Consider the following 18,769-nt stretch of genomic DNA (forward strand, 5'->3'; position numbering starts at 1 on the left):
TCATGGAAGATTACGGGGTACAAAAGCTTCATTGTACTAAAGTTCTGTATGAGAATATCTGCTCCCATAATATTGTGAAAGTACATATATATGGGTAAGCATAGATTTATCATTGTTAACTTTTAATCTGAAAACATATGTAACAATAAGGTACATATATATGGAGTTAGGAATAGGTTATCTATCATTACTTATATACACTTACCTTCATGATATAGTTATCAATATTCTGCTTACAATATTTTTGTACAACAGTATTTTGATATTCTTTTAGTATTTGGTGTAGACGATTGATCCATACCTTGAGCAGATTTTGCTGGAAGGACAGGAGCTGTTCTTTAGCCTTGGTGTAATCCTTGTGCTCCATGCACAACTCATAGACTTCCAGGATTGATAACAGAGGGCAGTCCTAGAACAAAATCAAGTAGATCAAAGAGAAAATGCGCAAGACGAAAAGGAGAACAGGGGGCCACGTGATCTTTTCCCACTCTTGAATAAAGAGATAACTGTCAACAACACTCACTCGTCTACGTATCCTAAACCAAAACATCCCAACGTTGCCCTGAGGACTGTCACAGTGACCCATTAGCTACAATTAAGACTACTCAATCGGACAATGTTGTTCTATGCATGGCATTTTTGTGTGTTTTAATCTTAGGTTCACTTAACCTACTGCTTTAAATCTGCCAAACCATATTAGTCTCCGGGGATTTTGTCATAATCCGTGATTTTGAAACATGACTTTTCAAATAAAAAACAAGACTGTTCATGTGACCTTTAGGGAATCTCATATCAATTAGAGACTTTAAGACAGAAGGTTAATCGGGTAGACCTAAAAAAGCTGATAAGACTACCAAATAACATTTTAAAGTAGCCACAATGCAAACTTGCTAGACCAGCGAGAGGGTCAACCTGAGAATATCAGATAGGTGAGCCAAAAGGGGATCTATGGAACGGTCTGTACGCTATTTAACAAATCTGGAACAACTACTGGAATAAGTAGTTTTTTTGGAGTGTTTTCTAGCACATAAAATAACATCCACTACTTCCGGAAGCAAAGAAAATGCACTCAGGTTGCCCCGCTCAATCTCCAGGCAGGTAGGTGGAGGCTCTGGTGGTTAGGGTGTAGCAACTGGCCCTGAGCCCTGTGACAAGAGGTCCACCATGTGATGGAGACTGAGAGGAGGGCACAGGGAGAGATGAATGAGCTCTACATATCACACCCTTCATAGCCAGTCTGGGGTGATTAAGATTACTTGGGCCCTCAGCATTTTGACGACTGCTTGAGACTACCGGTTTTGTTTTTAGGTCTCGCGCCTGCGATTGCAGGGCGAAAAGCCCTGCTGTCGCAAAGCGAGTATATTGTGATTGTTTCAGTCGTTTCAGCTTTCAAGGACTACCAAGAGGAGACGAGAGACTGGCACACGCACGCAGCCTGCCGGAATCGGATCAGGTAGAGCGTGTGAACCCGCGCTCCGATTCCGGCAGGCTGTTCACACACACAATGGATATCGATGCGCACAGACAAACAGACAGGTACACACAGACACACGTACACAGACACACACATGCAGACACAGGCGCGCGCGCGCACACACACACAGACATATGCAGACACACGCGCACACAAACATGCACCCCTCCCCCCACCACTCACCGGGCTCTTTCTTGTACAGGCTCCAAAAATGCGGGGCTCCCTCAGCTCACGGGAGCCCCGGACACTGCTCCAGGCTCCGAAAACGCACGGCTCCCTCAGCTCACGGGAGCCGGACACTGCCGCGCGCTCCCAGGCAAAGTTGGCAGCACGCATGCGCTGTGCGTAAGGACTGCGTGTGTGTGCGCTTTCACTTTGGCTAAACCCGTGCTGGGCGTCCACACTGACAAATCACGATTCAAGACTTTTCACAGCACACCGTTTTATCAGTACAAGGATGGGATACTTTTGGGAAAACTAAAACTGACATTTAAAAACACAATGAGCCTGTCACAAATAGTGGAGGGGTGATCAGTAATAAACTTTCACGAAAATGGACCCCATCTGATGCAGTGTGGAGTACTCTCCTTGAATATCAACTCAATTACTATATATACACGAAGAAATTCAATAGAAGGAATGGACACAGTACCTATTTTACATTTGGAATACTATTGATCTTTGGACTCGATAATACATATCCTTCTGAAGCTGAAAACCTATATGCCCCGAGGAAGTCATTTGGGAGATTGTGTCCCTTGACGAAACACGTGTTGGCATTTTTTTCACTGGCTACGGTGATGTGAATTTGATGAACATTTATGAAGAATTCTCTGATGTATGACGAGACAAGACAAAGAGAAATAAATATATGAATAAGGAACTGATTCTTTGGACTATTGAAATTATCTTGAATTTTCTAGAGACACTTTGGAGTTTTCTTGTGCTCGGGAACGTTTATCTTTTGTGATCAGTAATATGATGAGGGACTATCGAGATTTATTTATTTATTTGTTGGTTTATATAGCGCTTGAATCCACTCCAGCTGGAGTATCTCTGCGCTTTTGGAACCGGTAGACAGGAGGCGTGAAATGGAGATGAAACTAGATATCATTTTTGAACAGTGTGGTTTTTAGAAGTTTTCGAAACGTAAGGTGTTCTTTACATTGTCTCGGAGACAGAGGGAGTTTGTTCCACAGATTGGGACCAGTAATGGACAGAGCTTTACATCCGTGTCTGGATTTTTTGGCACAGGGGACCACTAGCAGGAGATTGTTACTAGATCTAAGAGATCGTATTGGGACGTAGGGAACAAATTTCCGCTCGAGATAGACGGGCCCCTGTCCATTCAGACATTTATGAATCAGGCAGCATATTTTAAATTTGGCTCTTTGTCGGATTGAAAGCCAGTGCAGCTGTTCAAGGAGGGGTTTTGAGGCAGTTCTCGGGGGGCATTCAGAACAAGGCGAGCTGCTGTGTTCTGAATGACCTGTAACTTAGCCAGCACTCCTTCGTTGGCAGAAAGCAGCAGGCCATTACAGTAGTCGATCCGACTAAGGATCAGTGCCTGAACAAGGGTTTTCCTAGCAGAGTCGGGAAGCAGCGGAAAAACTTTGCGTAGTAGACTGATGGTATAGAAGCATATTCCTGAAATGTAGTTTGTGTGTTGTTTGAGTGACAGATCTTGGTCAAACCGAATTCCCAGATTCTTCACGACTTGTTTAGGTTCAGGAACTGCTCCTAGGTCTGATGGCCACCACTCCGCAGTCCATAGTATTTTAGCCTCCCCAAACAACATGACCTCCGTTTTGCTGACATTGCATTGGAGGTAGTTGGAGGACATCCATTTTGCCACTGCCTTCATGCCCGAAGAAAAAGAGTTCCTAACCTCAGCGGAGAGAGTTTTAAAAGGGAAGAGGATCTGCGTATGATACGGGGATGAAGCCGTACCTATGCATTACTCCTGCCAGGGGTGCCACGTAGATATTAAAGAGGGTGGGGCTCAAACAGGAGCCCTGTGGCACCCCCTTAGAAATCTCTACTTCCGCTGATGATGGTGACTCTCTTGGTGCGATCAGATTGGAAACTCTTTAACCAGTCAAGGGCTTTGTTCTTAATGCCAGCGTTCGACACCCGTTCAGTCAAGATGGTGTGAGACACGGTGTCGAACGCTGCTGACAGATCTAATAGAACCAAGATGACTGAGAAGCCCTTGTCCTGGTACATATGTAGGTCATCAGTGACAGACAGGAGGGTGGACTCTGTGCTATATTTGGGGCGGAACCCTGACTGGGAGTAGTCCAGAGCACTAGCAAGTTCAATATGTCCGGATAGGTGGCGATTTACATGTTTTTCAATCAATTTCCCCAAGAATGGTAGTAAGGAAATAGGTCTTAGATTGGTTAAGTCAGACCATGGGGTGGCAGTGTTTTCCCTTATAGGTCTGACAAGGGCTCGTTTCCATTCTTTGGGGATGATGCCTGAAATGAGAGAGAGATTCACCAGTTCAGCAATCGTTGGGCAGAGTTGTTCAGCTAGTGCAGGCATTATCCTGGCAGGGATGGTGTCCTCCTGACTCCCACTCTTAATCTGTTGTATTAGTGAGGAGGTTTCTTGTAATGAGATTGTGGGAAAGGTATCTAGGGAGTATATGTCCGGTATAGCTTCCGTGTGTGTCTGGGGAGATACTGGGTCTGAGGGTATAGCCCGGTTTGTGCACACTATTTTGTCATAAATGTTATTAATTTTATTGGTGAAAAAACAAGAGATTTCATCACACAACTGTTGGGATGCCATCTCAGGGGATTTGCATGCTGTAGGTTTAGCGAATGTTTGCAGAATTTGAAAAAGAACCCTAGGGGAGTTCCCTGCATCTTGTATTTGTGAAGCAATATGGGATTTTCGTGCTGTGCGAATCGCTTTGTAGTAAAAGGATAATGCATCCCAGTATTTATTCTTATCCTCTTGAAGATGGGAGGTTCTCCATCTTTTTTCTAGTTTTCTTGCACTTAATTTGAGTGTTCTTAGATGGTCAGAGAACCAGATTTCTTGTTTTTTGGCCGGCCTAAATTTGAAATGCTTCAAAGGGGCAATTTTATCTATGACTTTCTTAGTTTCTCCTTCGAATTTATTAAGGGCAGTTTCGATGTTATCCTGAGGTGTGAGGAGCGGGGGATTAAATTGTTCCCTGAAGGTGGTGTCGGTGACTTTGTGCCACTGTCTACGGACACTAGGTAGTGAGCTTGGGCATGAAGGGGTAGGTACATAGAGGGGGTGGGGAATTCCACAATAAAATGGTCAGTCCAGTTCACCTGAGATGCAGGTGGGCAGGAGACAAGCGGGATGTTAGAGAGTATCAGGTCTAAGGTGTGACCTACCTGATGCGTGGGTCCACAATTCCTTAGTATTAATCCTAAGGAGGATAGGTCTGTTAGTAGGGATTGTGCTTCGTTACAGTCTGATCTCTCACTATGTACGTTAAAGTCTCCGACTAATATGAAATCACTGTTGTTGTTAACATGTGGAGGTAGTAACTCTACCAGCGTATTGGAGAAGTTGTTGTAGGGACCAAACGGGCGATAAACTAGGGCACCTTTATGGCTTTCTTTGGGGGATATATGTATTTTGAAAACTAGAAGTTCAATTTCGGAGGAGCTGAGTTCTTCTAAGACAGAGATAGTCAGCTCTTCTTTGTGTACAATAGCAATCCCACTGCCAATTTTTGATGGACGGTCTAGTCTAACTATTTTATAGTTACTTGGGATTCCTAGAGTTATGGCTGGGGTACAGTGTGGTTTGAGCCATGTTTCCGTGAGATAGCATGTGTCTGGTTGTTTAGAGGAGATTAGTTCCCAAACCTCCGCGGTGTGTTTAGAAAGTGATCTGATGTTACTGAGGATATTTTTCCTCCCTAAGGGAAGGTCCTCTGCAACTTCAGTAGTAATAGGAATTAAAGGCTTGGGACAGCTTCTATAGTAGGTCTCCCTCGTATGCGTGGAAAATTGAGTGTGGCAAAAGCAGCAGGAAAAAGGGCCTTCGACCTCCGGCAGAACGCCGCAACTTACGCCTAATGTTGGGTGTGTATTTAAACCCAGTAGTATCTGCGAAGTGTAGGTTAGCCTTTCCGGGATGGATACGTGAGGTGATGTTTGTTTGTACCTCCATGGCCCCTAGCCCCGTCCGGGCGCAGACGGGCAGGTCTTAGGCTTGTCTTCGGCGTGTATGAAGGCGCCCCCCTGCGCGCAACCGCTGCGCGCTAGAGCCGACGAGTGGCTAAATAGCCCTTAGTGTTCAAAGGCTAGAGCGCTAACCGCTCGACTGGACAATCAGGAAGGGTTTTTTCGGCGTGTCACTCTGGCTCGTACCTGTCCCGCCCTCCACTCAACGGTATTGGATACCGAGTCGGACCAGGGCGGGCAGGCTGCAACACTGAGCACAAAGTTTGAAAATAAGTCCTAAAAACCCCTGGTAGCTCCGTGAATGAGCGTGATGCACAGGAGGTAGGTGTATTAAAATTAGTAGTCAATATTAACACAGCGTGGTGATTTAAAATTTGTAATCAATTTTAAAAGAAATGTGACATAGGAATTACAGATATCATCCAACAGAGCCAGCAGAGTATTCTGCTCTGCGTGTATTTACCTGGCGCCAAGCGGGGTCGGGAGACACTGCCACTGTCTGCCTTACCGCGATCCGCTTTGCCTCCTCGCAGCCTAAATAGCCCTTAGTGTTCAAAGGCTAGAGCGCTAACCGCTCGACTGGACAATCAGGAAGTGTTTTTTCGGCGTGTCACTCTGGCTCGTACCTGTCCCGCCCTCCGCTCAACGGTATTGGATACCGAGTCGGACCAGGGCGGGCAGGCTGCAACACTGAGCACAAAGTTTGAAAATAAGTCCTAAAAACCCCTAGTAGCTCCGTGAATGAGCGTGATGCACAGGAGGTAGGTGTATTAAAATTAGTAGTCAATATTAACACAGCGTGATGATTTAAAATTTGTAATCAATTTTAAAAGAAATGTGACATAGGAATTACAGATATCATCCAACAGAGCCAGCAGAGTATTCTGCTCTGCGTGTATTAACCTGGCGCCAAGCGGGGTCGGGAGACACTGCCACTGTCTGCCTTTCCGCCCTAACTAAACTAACTTGGGGACACTATCTGTAGCAGATCGTGAATTGTGAGACATGTCAATGAGCTTTGTCCAACCCACAGGTCAGGAAAGGGGCAAAACAGCTAATAATGGCATAAAAATACAGGGGGAAACAGGCCCCTTTTGACTAATGGGCCTGTCATTTGTATCTCTTTTTCAGCTTCTCCTCCTTCCACATATTGCCACCCAGCATGACATCCTCTCTCCGCTGTCCCATGCAGTGCCAGCAGGCAATCCTCCGATTACAAAAGCTCCGAACAGTTACGCATAGGTTAAATACTGTACATAACCGGGTGCTTCTGGTAAGACACTTTTAAGGTTACGATGTTCCTCCTGGAGCCCCTGTGATTATTCGGTCTAGTCTTCTGATGGTACTAGCAATACGATTACTAGCAATCATTTATTTATACAGCTTCACTGCCAACTTTGCTTAGCATAAGCAACAGCTAACCATTCACAAACAATGTTTATATACCAATTGCAAATTAAAAAAAAATTAATGCAAAGCATTGTCATTTAAAATGCCAGTAACTCAAACTTTAATGCTGCGAGACCTATTGCATTGTAAATGCTTGTTATATTTGTGTAGGTTGATTTCTTTCAATAAAAAAGATTTATAAAAAAAAAAAATTACTTGGGACCAGTTAGACAAAACTTCAACACACGAGGAATCAAGGGTATGGGGGGGAAGCTTAGTTCCATTTGCAAACTAAACAAATCTCCCAGTGCTCCCTGCATCAGATACAGGAGGGCACAGATTTTCAGGCAGTGAATAGTCTTGCAAGTGCAAATAGAGACATGTGTCGCAGTTAAGCTCAGTGGGAAAGATGGCAGTTTCACATGTACGCGTTTTTCCTAAGTTGCCTTCTCCTTCACACATTGACTTCTGGCACACATTTGCGTGCGTGATAGTGCAGGATTAGTTTTCATGAAATTACTTTTGCTTTCAAATTCCACTTCATAAGAACACTATCACGACACCTTGAACATACTGTACAAGGTCTAAACATACATTCTGCAAATGTGATTGATCATTATTCATCCATGTGGCAACGTAACTATGTATAAAACAAACAATGGCGGCCTGACTAAGGTCTCGGCTTGGAGCAAGGATGCTTTTTGTTGTAAATAAACAAGCATTTCCAGGTTTGGGAAGAGGAGCACTTGCTGTCATTCCAAGGTCAGCCTCAGCCCAGCTGCTTGCTGATGTCTCTGCGAGAGGGATGTCCAACCTGTTACCAAGACAGGGATCTACATAGTTTCCATTAAGTTTAAGGGGCTAGCATCATCCGATAAGGGATTCTTGGCAGAACACCCATACACCACACACTAGACACTTAGGCTTGGGAACACGAAGTAGGATTACGCTATGTATAGCTTTAAATGCTTGAGTATATACATTTGTTATGGTAGGGCTATTAATTCTGTTCACTGTCTTTATACTGCTAATTACTTGTATCTGTTTCTGTCTATTGATCATTGCAGCACATATATTCTATACAAGAATCACGATGGTTCAATAAATATTGAAAACGCCCTTCTGTGTATTTTTTATATATTTCTCCAAGAGAGAGCACAAGTGACTAAGCAAAAGGGTTCTAAATTTGATTCTGGGGGGATCAGGGTTGTGAGATTCTATGGTTGCCAAAACCATTTGCTGCCTATCTAGGTTTAGGGGAGCTTATAGTGGGACTGTGAGCTAGCTGGCCTATAGGACAACATAAACTGAGGGGGTGCAAGGAATCACTTTAGCATCATCCCAACATTTATGTTCACAACAAAAGTGCAGTTCCTACTAAAACACGACACGAGGAGTCCTCCACAACTGCTAAATGTACTGCACTACCTCTGCATGAAGGCACCACTCACAGTCGGCAAGATGATGCTGGCTGAAGCTGTCCGCTTTGAGCAATTGAGCAATCCGGCCAGGTGATTTGCTACCTGAGCCCAGGACCACAGTCAAAGCATTTCTGCAGAAAAGATGCAGCTCCACTCCTCACGGTTTGTTGATGTAGATGCAGCCTCATTCCTCGTGATTTGTTGATGTACAACACTGCGGTTGTGTCATCTGCCAAAATCTGGACTGACCAACTACAAAAGGAAGGGAGGAAGGCCTTGAGAACCTGGCATATTTCCAGTCAGGTCCCCAGTAATGACTAGGATCAGGCAGATGCTGGAGCCAACTCCACTGCGCCCTTTTGGATGAAGGATTGAAATTTATGTGGGAGGATGTGCAGATCGTCTTGTGTGAGTGCATCTGGCCGGGGAGGGATGGGAGGTGGTGATTGTTTGAAGCGAAGGGCATGCCACCTTTCCACAATTTGTAAGACTCAAAGATTTGAAGAGATGGCTCTCTATACCCGAGAAAAAGAAGGATAACCTGCCTTCCAACGGGTAGCGTGTGTTCTGATAAAGTGGAACTAAGACTGCTTCCCTGTAGTTGCTGGAGAAGAGAATGAGGAAAATGAGGCAAGAGGAAGGAGTAGGGCATTTTTGTTTCTGACATGTCCTTTGTAATGTCTGTAGAGGGGGTGAGCCTGCTGTTGTTGCAGTCATTGAGCAAATATTGTCGCCACCTCGAAAGGAGACGAATCTACTAAACCCTAGAAATGTCTTAAATTGTTGGTAATCCCTAGGTTGGGTTTGTAGCCAATGGGTCTAGCTGTGGCTTTTGGGTCTTTAAATCTTTCAAGAGCCCAGTCTATGTCAGAACCAAAGAGACATGATCCAAAGGGTAAGTTCATGAGTGTTGTCTGGATGACCGGTGAGAAGCCTGAATTTCTCAACCAGGTGTGTAGTCTTTGGGAGACTAAAGTTCCCAAAGCTCTAGCCACTGAGTCTGTAGTGTAACGGCTGGATTGTATGACCATCATTTATGAGCCCTTTCAAGTGGGACTGAAGCCTGCTTTAGGGTTTAAGGATGAATTCTCATGCAGAGTTCTACATAGCAAGTGCATATACTCCCATAAAGCAAATGGCATCTATGGACTTGTAAAGCACACTTCCAGCTAAAAATACCTTTTTTCCATATTGTTCTACTTTCTTATACTCCCAGTCAGATTATGTGGATGGAAATTATATGAGAGTTAATTTTAAAGAATATTAAGCCTGTACTACCAGGCTTTCTGGGGATGGATGACAAGTCAGTGCTCCCAGGTTTGTGAAGACAACCTATCTGGCTGGATATAGATGTTGATGTTGTTGGCTTTTCCCAAATATCCATTTTAGGCTCAGTCAGGGCTTCATTAAAAGGAAGAAGTGGCTCTGCAGAGTCAGCAGTAGAATGCAGCACTTCTGTAAGATGTTAGATTTGGCCTCCAATGATAGAAGTTAGAGGTCAAGCATCTCCGCAGATTTTCTCACTACAGAGTTATATGATATCAACTGAGGTGGAGGAAGACCGGTTGGGGAGAGCAGTTCCCACTCAGGGGAAGTGTCAAGGTTACTTGCAGCCTTCAAACCTTCAAAGTGAGGGTCTATCATTATGTATTCGGAACCTTCTACAGAAGGTAAATCTACTTGGGGATCTTCATCCCTGAAGAAATATCTCCCTTCTTCTGCAAACCTCTGCGCTTCCCTCTTAGAATGATGAGGTATAAGAGGCAAGGATTCTGGCTGAAATTGTACCGGCTCTGGCAGATTCTTATGCAGCGCTGCTGGCTTCATTTGCGGTGCCCTTGAGTTAACTGTGCGGCAGACATCTGTGGCCATCCAACGCCAAAGGAGATGAAGCCAGAATAAGTAACAGAGATTCAGCAACACTCATGCAACACTGATGTAAGATGTGTGGATGCCCAAGACACTTTAGATAATGGTAGGAGGTGCATTGGCTGGTACGGTGCTGGAGAACCTCCCAGAGAGTATGGCATTTATCCCATGTGACTAGGCACTGCACCAGAGGGGATCATAGCACTGCTAAAGATGCTGATGCTGCATTCAGGAATAGTGATGGATCAGTTCAAGGTGTTGGAAACTCTGGGTATAGTTGTCCAGACTGGGGCCTTGGAAGCGGCGCCACAGGTGGAACATTAGCCGGAACTGATTCCAGGATAGCTGGTGCTGCTAGTGCTGGTCCTGCTCAAGTTGCCGGCATCAATGTAGTGGTGGATCATCTTTCGTAGGTTGTTCTTAGTCCAACACCAGAAGAGGAGAAGCATGAGCGCTCAGTGACTCTTCTCCAAGAACAACATCTAGTTTCTTGCTTCTCGTTTTCTTGTGTCTACTCTTTGATGTTTTTTACGAATGAGGCGATTAATGTTTTGATCTTGGAAAAGCTTTTCTACATCCCCGATGTTCATCCCTAGCTGTATCCTGGAATATCTTGGCTTTTCTTTATTTAAGTGCCTTTTTATGCATTTTTTTTAATAGGAGTCACAGGTGTCAACATAGCAGTCAAATCCAAGGCATCATAGACAGTTATTATTATGGTCTGTTATGGGCATCTGACCCTCGCAGTCTTGACAAAGTTGAATCTGGATCATTTTGGTGGTGACGTATTGAAGAAAACTGCACGTAATAAGAGACTAATAATTCTCTTGAGGGTAGTTGAAGAGCTACGTATCACTTAGATTTTGTAGAAACAAAGGAACTGATGCCAACACACTGAGGGGGCCATATCCCATCTCCAGTGAAGTCCCAGGGCACTGCGTGTAAACTTATGATGCAGCTAGTGCCCCCTACGGCATGGGGAAGTATTGAAAAGTTTCCAGACTGATGTCTGGAATATTCAAAACGTGACAAATCTGCAGGTAGAAGTATCCATCAGAAGGGTTTGCACTAGAATAGAAGAAGGGTTAAGAATGTGTTCTCCTCATGACTTTGAAAGCAACAACATGCTACCTACACATGCCAGCCCTTTTGAGTGGTACATGGTGATTCCCACCAACTCCAGTCCTGTTTTGTAGTAAAAGAAATTCTCACCTAAAATAATATCATAAGTTGGGTAGAGCAGTATCCCCAAAAGATGTATGCATTCTACTGTTTGGATAAGACAGACAGTATAATTGAGAACAGGAACACACATCCTTAGTTTACCTACACTGGGAAGCTTAATACTTAAGAAGAATTCAGCATACATCATTAGTACCGAACATTAACATCTGTTAAAACACAGAGGACAGGCCTGACAACATGACATTAACCAGCATCTTAAAGTGACCGGGTCTTACCTATGTGCTTGAACCTTGAGGGTGCTCACGACTAAGCTCACCTTAGGCTGTCAGTTGCCAGCATGCACACTGCACACATGCACATTGTTTGGTAATCTTTACTACCAATATGGGAACAGTCATTTATTGTTCTATTTCATAACACACACTGTACTCAGCTTTCCAATTAAACCCATTGGCCGTATATCCATCCCTACTGTCCTGAAGAAGACCCGCCCTGGCGCTTATTACAAATTGCGCAACCAATGGGGTCAAAACATCGACGCATCCTATAGGTTTGCACAACGCTTATGATCACAGCTTAACTTGTAAAGAATCCTGAAGCATATGTGCAAAAATCATAAGGACAAATTGTCTTGTATATAGTGCACTGTCTATATCACCAATCATCACATGTCACCGTTTCACCGCAAGTCACTTAACCCCTTTTTCAATTGAATTTGTGTAACGAGACAGCCTTCAATATTTGGTATTCTTTAAATATATCATTTGAAATCTCAAATTGGTGTGTGTTATAAACTTTTCTTTACTAGAATCATCGATATGTATTACACGTAAACCATATGTGTGAACATTTAAAAGCAATTGAGATTCCCGACAGAACCATTTGTTTTGCTTAATACGTATAACCAGGTTCTGAGGGACATCGGGTCACCCCATCATTTTTTCTAAGACTGGCTGAAAGCAGCATTAACTATAATGCCTCCACTCTTCGACCTGCAACACACATATTAGTTGCAAGTTCCATGCTGGCTTAGGGCGGAGCTCTAAGGTGCTTCCAGCCACTGCACCCTAGTCTCAAAGCACCACTCTTGATCCTGGGACTGCAGAAAGACCAGAGTGACAAAGCTCCGTATCTCTAGTGTTTCTTTTCAATTAGATTGTGCAGCTGTGGGCATGCGAAATAAGGTGTGGATTGTTGGTAATGTGTGCGCACCTCTTGGGAGTTTCAAAGAACTGCCTTATGAGACAGCAACATCTGGATATGGCTTGAGGTATCATCATACCTGACTCTGGCAGGTTAAGTCTGAAGTCACTAGATAATTATAGTGGTTTCGGTCTAAAAAATAAACAAGTACATTTCAAACAACCAAAGCACCACCCCCTAAAATGTCCCTAATGTGCTAGACATTTCTACAAGCGCATTGAGAATAAGAGAAATATACTGTTAATTTTTGACTTTCACTACTGTCATAGATTTTACAATTGTTGTGGACAGGAAAAAATAGCATGCAGAGGCTTGCTCTCAATAGGAAAGGCATCCAACATTGTAAATCTGAGGTCCTATGGAGTGTGGTCGCCGGCAAAGGGTTTTGGCTGGTGGAGCAAAACGAGAGCATGCTGAAGGAAACCAAGCTGCTCCCCTGTCTCTAAATGAGGTTGGGAAATCACTTCAGCACACCCCTATGACTCAGCACTGCGCCTAGCTGACTGGTTCGTTCCTCACCTTTATGTTTACTTGAACCCCCTCACTACTATTGCTGCAAGTTGGGGGCATGAACATCATACTTTTCTTATTTGGAAGTGTGACAATTCATTTTTCAAGGTACTATGTTCTACACCACATATTTCATGCTCACCATATGCCACTCCTTCACAGTCTTATTGAACATCCTTTGACCATTCCATTCATTTAATTTTATTTCATAGAAAGGTTTGGCTCGCAGGTGTTGCAATACTTGCCTAGCTATACCAGACTCTGCCTAAGTCACTCATTCCTGTTAGTATCTGTGGGGATGGATTGCACTGCTTGTCCCCATCTGACTCTCGGTTCACCCACGGCCCCATACCTTTAGGAAGATCTGGAAGGCCCAGGTGAGAGCTTTGCTCTTTTTCTTTTCTAGCAGTGTTTTCCAAATGATGGTCAGGTCCTGAAGGTCCCATTTGTGGGTCACCGCTGAGCTGTTCAGATGAGCAGTGGCTTCCATCGCTGTCTTGTCATCCACCCATGTGATTATCCATACACAGAGACAATGAATGACTGGTGCACCCTAGAAAACGATGGAGTGATAATATTATGGACTAGTAGACAAAGCACATTAAATTGACTCTCCAAGTTCAAATAATAGGTGTGGTTTTGATTTTATAGCATTGGAAAGTAAGAAAGGCTGAGTCAGGGCTACCAGTATTCAAACAGGTGACCCAGATGCTACAAAGAGATCAGTGTAGTGGCTTATTTTCTAGAAAGAAAGAAGAACCTGTCACAAAGATTAACAACATTGTTATTTACCAGTAGGAACAGTTTTGCAGCCTGAAGGGTTTTCTGGATTCACATGTGTGTGTGGGGGGGGCGTGGAGAGAGAGGGAGAAAGAGGGAGAAAGAGGGAAAGAGGGAGAGAGAGGGTGACAGAGAGAGACTGTTTGCTTTATCCCCCATTTTCAGGGAGGCCGGTGCGTTGCATGTAATTCCAGCATAATTCCTCAGGCTACAAAACTATTCCTACTGGTAAGTAATAATTTCATTTTGAAGCATGAATCCTTATCTGGATTCACAAGCTGTGCATCTGATGACATAATGATATTTAGCTCCTTGGGCAGGATGGGTTGAAATGTTGAGGAGTTGGCAAACAGGTTCTGGGGCATGCTCTGTCCCAACTGTACTTCTTTGATTATCTGGATGTTCACACTGAAGTGTTTCTTGAAGGTATTTGGGGATAATGAAGTTGCAGCCATGCATATGTTGCTTATGGGTACGTTAGCCAGGAACGCTAGGGTTGCACCCTGCTTCCTGGCTGAGAGTGCCCTGGGGTGTGTGGGTAAAGTTTTTCCTGCTTTTATGTAGCAGGTTTGGTTGGTTTCCACTATTCAAATCACAATCATTCCCTTTGTTACTGTTGCACCTTTGCTTGCTCTGGCAAAGGAGAAGAAGAGTTGCCTCCCCTTTTCAAATTGCTCTTGTTTCTTGTAGTAGTACTTGAGTGCTCTTCACGCGTCCAAGGTGTGAAGTTGCCTTTTTCAACAGGGGTGTGCCATAAGGGTATTAGCTTAATTCTTTCCCCTTCCAGGCAAAACCCAGATAAATGTGTGTAACCCCATTTCTTACTCACAGGCAGGACTAGATACAGTAGCCCTGAAAAGAGACAATGTCCGCCTAGTGCTTGATTCTGACGTTAGGACTGGCCAATTGTTTTGTGCTCATATATGTTATCTTTTGTTGTATGAGTTTTTCAATTGAATGTTTTTTTGTCATTGGTACATAAACCGATTGTGTTATATATATTGAATTTGAGTATGTGTTAAAATGAGCTTTGTATGTTGTTATTCCAACTAAGTGTCATCCATTCTAAGACGTGCACAATAGAGTTTGATTGTTTTTTGTATAAAAGATTATAAATTGAGCTGAATAAAGCCAAGACACCTTCGAATTGCTGGTCTAAGGTGCCCATTAAACTCATGGTCAATAGTCTCCCTGGACATCTTGTCTTGTTTGTAATTAGTATAGTGGTCCAGTCCAGAAAGTTAAGGACCCAAGCTTTGCTTGTTTATACTGTTAGTAAAGCGGACTACGGTCTGCAAGGCTACTATTTCTAGAATATCAACTACACACATTTAGTGTTCCCAAGACAGCCCCAACCAGGCTTACTAGGCAAATTGACATGTCAGAGAAGGAAACACTATCCTTTAGTGAAGATCATATCCAAAAACTAATTTCTGACCCAACCCTGTTTTCTACAGTCACACTTAGCAATTCTGCCAAACAGCAGAACGTTTCTGACAAATTAATTAGGCTACGAAAAAAAAACATCAAAACAGAACTTCATGGGTATTTCCAGGTTGAACACTTAAAACAGGAACTATTCCTTGGGGTCTCCAAGTCAAAAATGCCCCTTAAATCTTTAATGAAGATCCAGAATACAAAAAGGGTTTCAGCTACATCAGCACCAAGTGTAGCTGGGACTTGATGGTGCACTCCATTGAGACTGCACAGAGAATTAGCAAAAAGGAGCTAGAGGAAATTGAAGAACAGCTACAGGCAATTAAAGACAATCACACGCCTGCGGAGGCAAAAATATTGATTGAAACAATTGACGAAGAATTTGCAGCCTTCAAGGACCCTACGATCAACTTTGAGAAAGACAAGAAAGCCTTCAAAATTGAAACCGTTTATCCATACTTGAAGGACGATTTGATTTTTACTCAAAACCAGATTCCAGAAGGTTTCCACCGGAGTATCAGGGAAGATCTAAACGTAGAGTCCTGACATTTTTGGAAACATTGACGTCGGAATCAACAGGGGATTCCGACCCAGGAGAGGGTTCCTCCAATCGTAACCAACAGAAGAAGTCTTTTTTTAGAGGAAGGACAACAGAAGCCACCCGGAATGTACAAACAACAATGGGAGATAAGAACACGGAGACAATACTACAAGTCGTAAAAAACTCTTCGATCATCAACCTTTCAAACATGACCCTTACGAAGGAGCAAACAGAGGTCTTGGAAATGGGACTCACCTTTGTCCCGGAAGTTATCATGGACTTTACAAAGGTCAAGATGGAAATCTTGGAACTTTTTGGGAAGATACGCCATGGTCAAGGAAGACACGATGAGACCAGAAGCGTCTGGATTACGCAACAAATCCATGTTTTGCCCTCCAACATACAGCACACCCAAGAACATAATTTCATTTGAACATGCCGTATTGTCTTGCCTCAATGTACTTGAAAAATAGCGGGTCTATATCAAAAGAAACATCTTGCAAGACCATAAGAAAGCTATTTCTGCACTAAAAGACCAACAGGTAGCAGAGATCAAGCCAGCAGATAAAGGTGGTCCCACCAAATCTGGGCCCAGCAGGCATATCTAGCAGAAGGAAGAAGCCATGTACCGACTGCACTATGGTACCGACGGATCCCACAGGACCCTACCAACGACGTTGCACATGAAATTCTGAATGCAGTCACGCATGGCATTGATCACGGCATATTAGGACCGAAGGAATCGGGGTATTTGATAAAAAAAAAAACCACCCAAGGACCCCTGTACTCTACTTCCTCCCGAAGGTGCACAAGGATGCAACCAACCCACCCGGCCGTCCCATCATGCCCGGATGCGACTCCATTTTGGAACCAGTATCCAAATATGTGGAAGTTTTATTAAAACCATTCCTCCAAGAAGTTCCATCATACCTACATGACAAAATGGACTTTATAAACAAGATTGAAGGTTTTCCATTTGATCCAGATGTACATTTACTAGTCAGGATGGATGTATCATCTTTATGTACACAGATCCCCCAGCAAGACGGACTCAAGGCCATGGAGTCATTTTTGGAATCAAGACCTAAACCACACCGGGTACCAACAGAGTTAATCTTAAAATTGGCGTCAATATCATTACCGCTGAACTTTCTCAAATTTGACGATGAATTCTTCGCTGGAGATGGCAGTGTTGTATATGGCTAACTATGAACAACCTTTTGTGTACTAGAATAAGCCTTACATTGCCCATATCAAACAATGGTACCGATACATGGACGAAGTGTGGTGCCTATGGGAGGGGCCTGAAACAATTCTAAAGGAATTCCATATCTGGATGAATGACCGCCACCCAGACATCAAATTCAGTTTGGAATTCAGCAATAAGAATCGTCCTTTTTTGGATGTCAATGTTAAAACATCACCAAACGGACTGATTGCCACGCTCTACACAAAACCTACAGACAAAAATAATGCTCTCCACTATCGGAGCTACCATCCGTTAAACCTCAAGAACAATTTACCCTATGGCCAATTTATGCGCATTCTGCGTAATTGCTCGAGACGTTAGTACTTCGAGCTACATGCTGAGACACTGGTTAACGAACTCATGGACAGAGGGTATATTTAAAACCTATTGAGACATTCGGTAAAAGGAGCATGGTTCACTCTGAGGGAACATCTGTTGACGAAGAAAATCAAGACTCCAACTGATTCCAACTGATTGTCTGCGTGTCCACGTTCGGCCCCAACACAAATTCTGTGAAAAAGATCATACGCAGCAATTGGCATCTAATCCAAGGAACTATGCCAAACGTGGGGCTTCCACTATTTGCCCTCAAAAAGAACTGAAATATTGGACAACAAATCATTAGCTCAGCAGGCACTCCGAAAAAAAACAGCCATGCTCCACACAATGCTAAATGTTCAACCTATACAAGGCCACCACAAGTGTGGGACATGTTCGGTCTGTGATTCTACTGTGGAAGGAACTCTGTTCACTGATGGGCAAAGGCATTGGCGCCACAACGAGTTCACAAACTGCAGATCCAGGAATGTGGTGTTTGCTGTTACATGTCCATGTAAAAAGACCTACATTGGTAAAACTAGCCAAGCAGTACAACAGCGTATTGTGCGACATCGCTCCCACCTTAAGAATAACATCTTGACTGCGCCTATGGTAGAACACTTTGTGTCCTTGAAGCACGCATACAACAATTTTAAATTGACTGTTCTGTGTCTGATCAAGAGAAACAACCAAAGAGGGGGTGACCCTAAAGTTCTGTTGACCCAGAGAGAAGCATTTCTTATTATGAAATCTGACACAGCTCTGCATGGTTTGGATGAACTCTCTGAAATTGCTAAACTCTAGTTACATAGTCCGGTATAGAAATCCAAAACTACATGATCCATAATGCACTTAGACCATGCGACCCGTGGGTCTCCATCCGGGTTAATAAGTAAGCTGGTTTCATGACCTCCTCTTGCTAACATCAGGAACCACTTTCAGCGCAATGGATTTCCACACGCTGTTTGCCCCCGGTATTATACACAGGCAAGTGACTATCTTTATGCATAGACGCATACTGGAATGAATTTCGGCCCGACTTGCTCAATTGAATGTAACAAACAGCCTTTGTTGTCATTTACAGGGACGTGCAGCCCAACCGTGCCTACGGAGCCCAGTGAGACTGTCAAAACAGAAATACAGATAAACATAGGCAGCCAAAAAAGGCAACAAGCAGTTTGATTCTTTAGACGCATGCCGGAATAAAGTTCCGCT

The 18,769-nt window shown here is 43.7% G+C and overlaps 1 protein-coding gene across 2 annotated transcripts in view; it reads right to left on the reverse strand.

Annotated features, from left to right (window-relative positions):
* Positions 1 to 18,769, reverse strand: part of SPG11 (SPG11 vesicle trafficking associated, spatacsin) — a 639,585-nt gene that overhangs the window by 221,125 nt on the left and 399,691 nt on the right. For both annotated transcript variants that reach the window (XM_086957913.1, XM_086957912.1), the window contains exons 27-28: positions 13,582 to 13,782; positions 302 to 409 (exon numbers count right to left, since the gene is read on the reverse strand). In XM_086957913.1, coding sequence (XP_086814039.1) covers positions 302 to 409; positions 13,582 to 13,782 — 309 coding nt within the window. The remainder of the gene's footprint in view (positions 1 to 301; positions 410 to 13,581; positions 13,783 to 18,769) is intronic.

The sequence above is a fragment of the Lissotriton vulgaris genome, chromosome 2_1 (genome assembly GCF_964263255.1).
Source record: "Lissotriton vulgaris chromosome 2_1, aLisVul1.2, whole genome shotgun sequence".
In the NCBI taxonomy this organism is placed as follows: Eukaryota; Metazoa; Chordata; class Amphibia; order Caudata; family Salamandridae; genus Lissotriton; species Lissotriton vulgaris.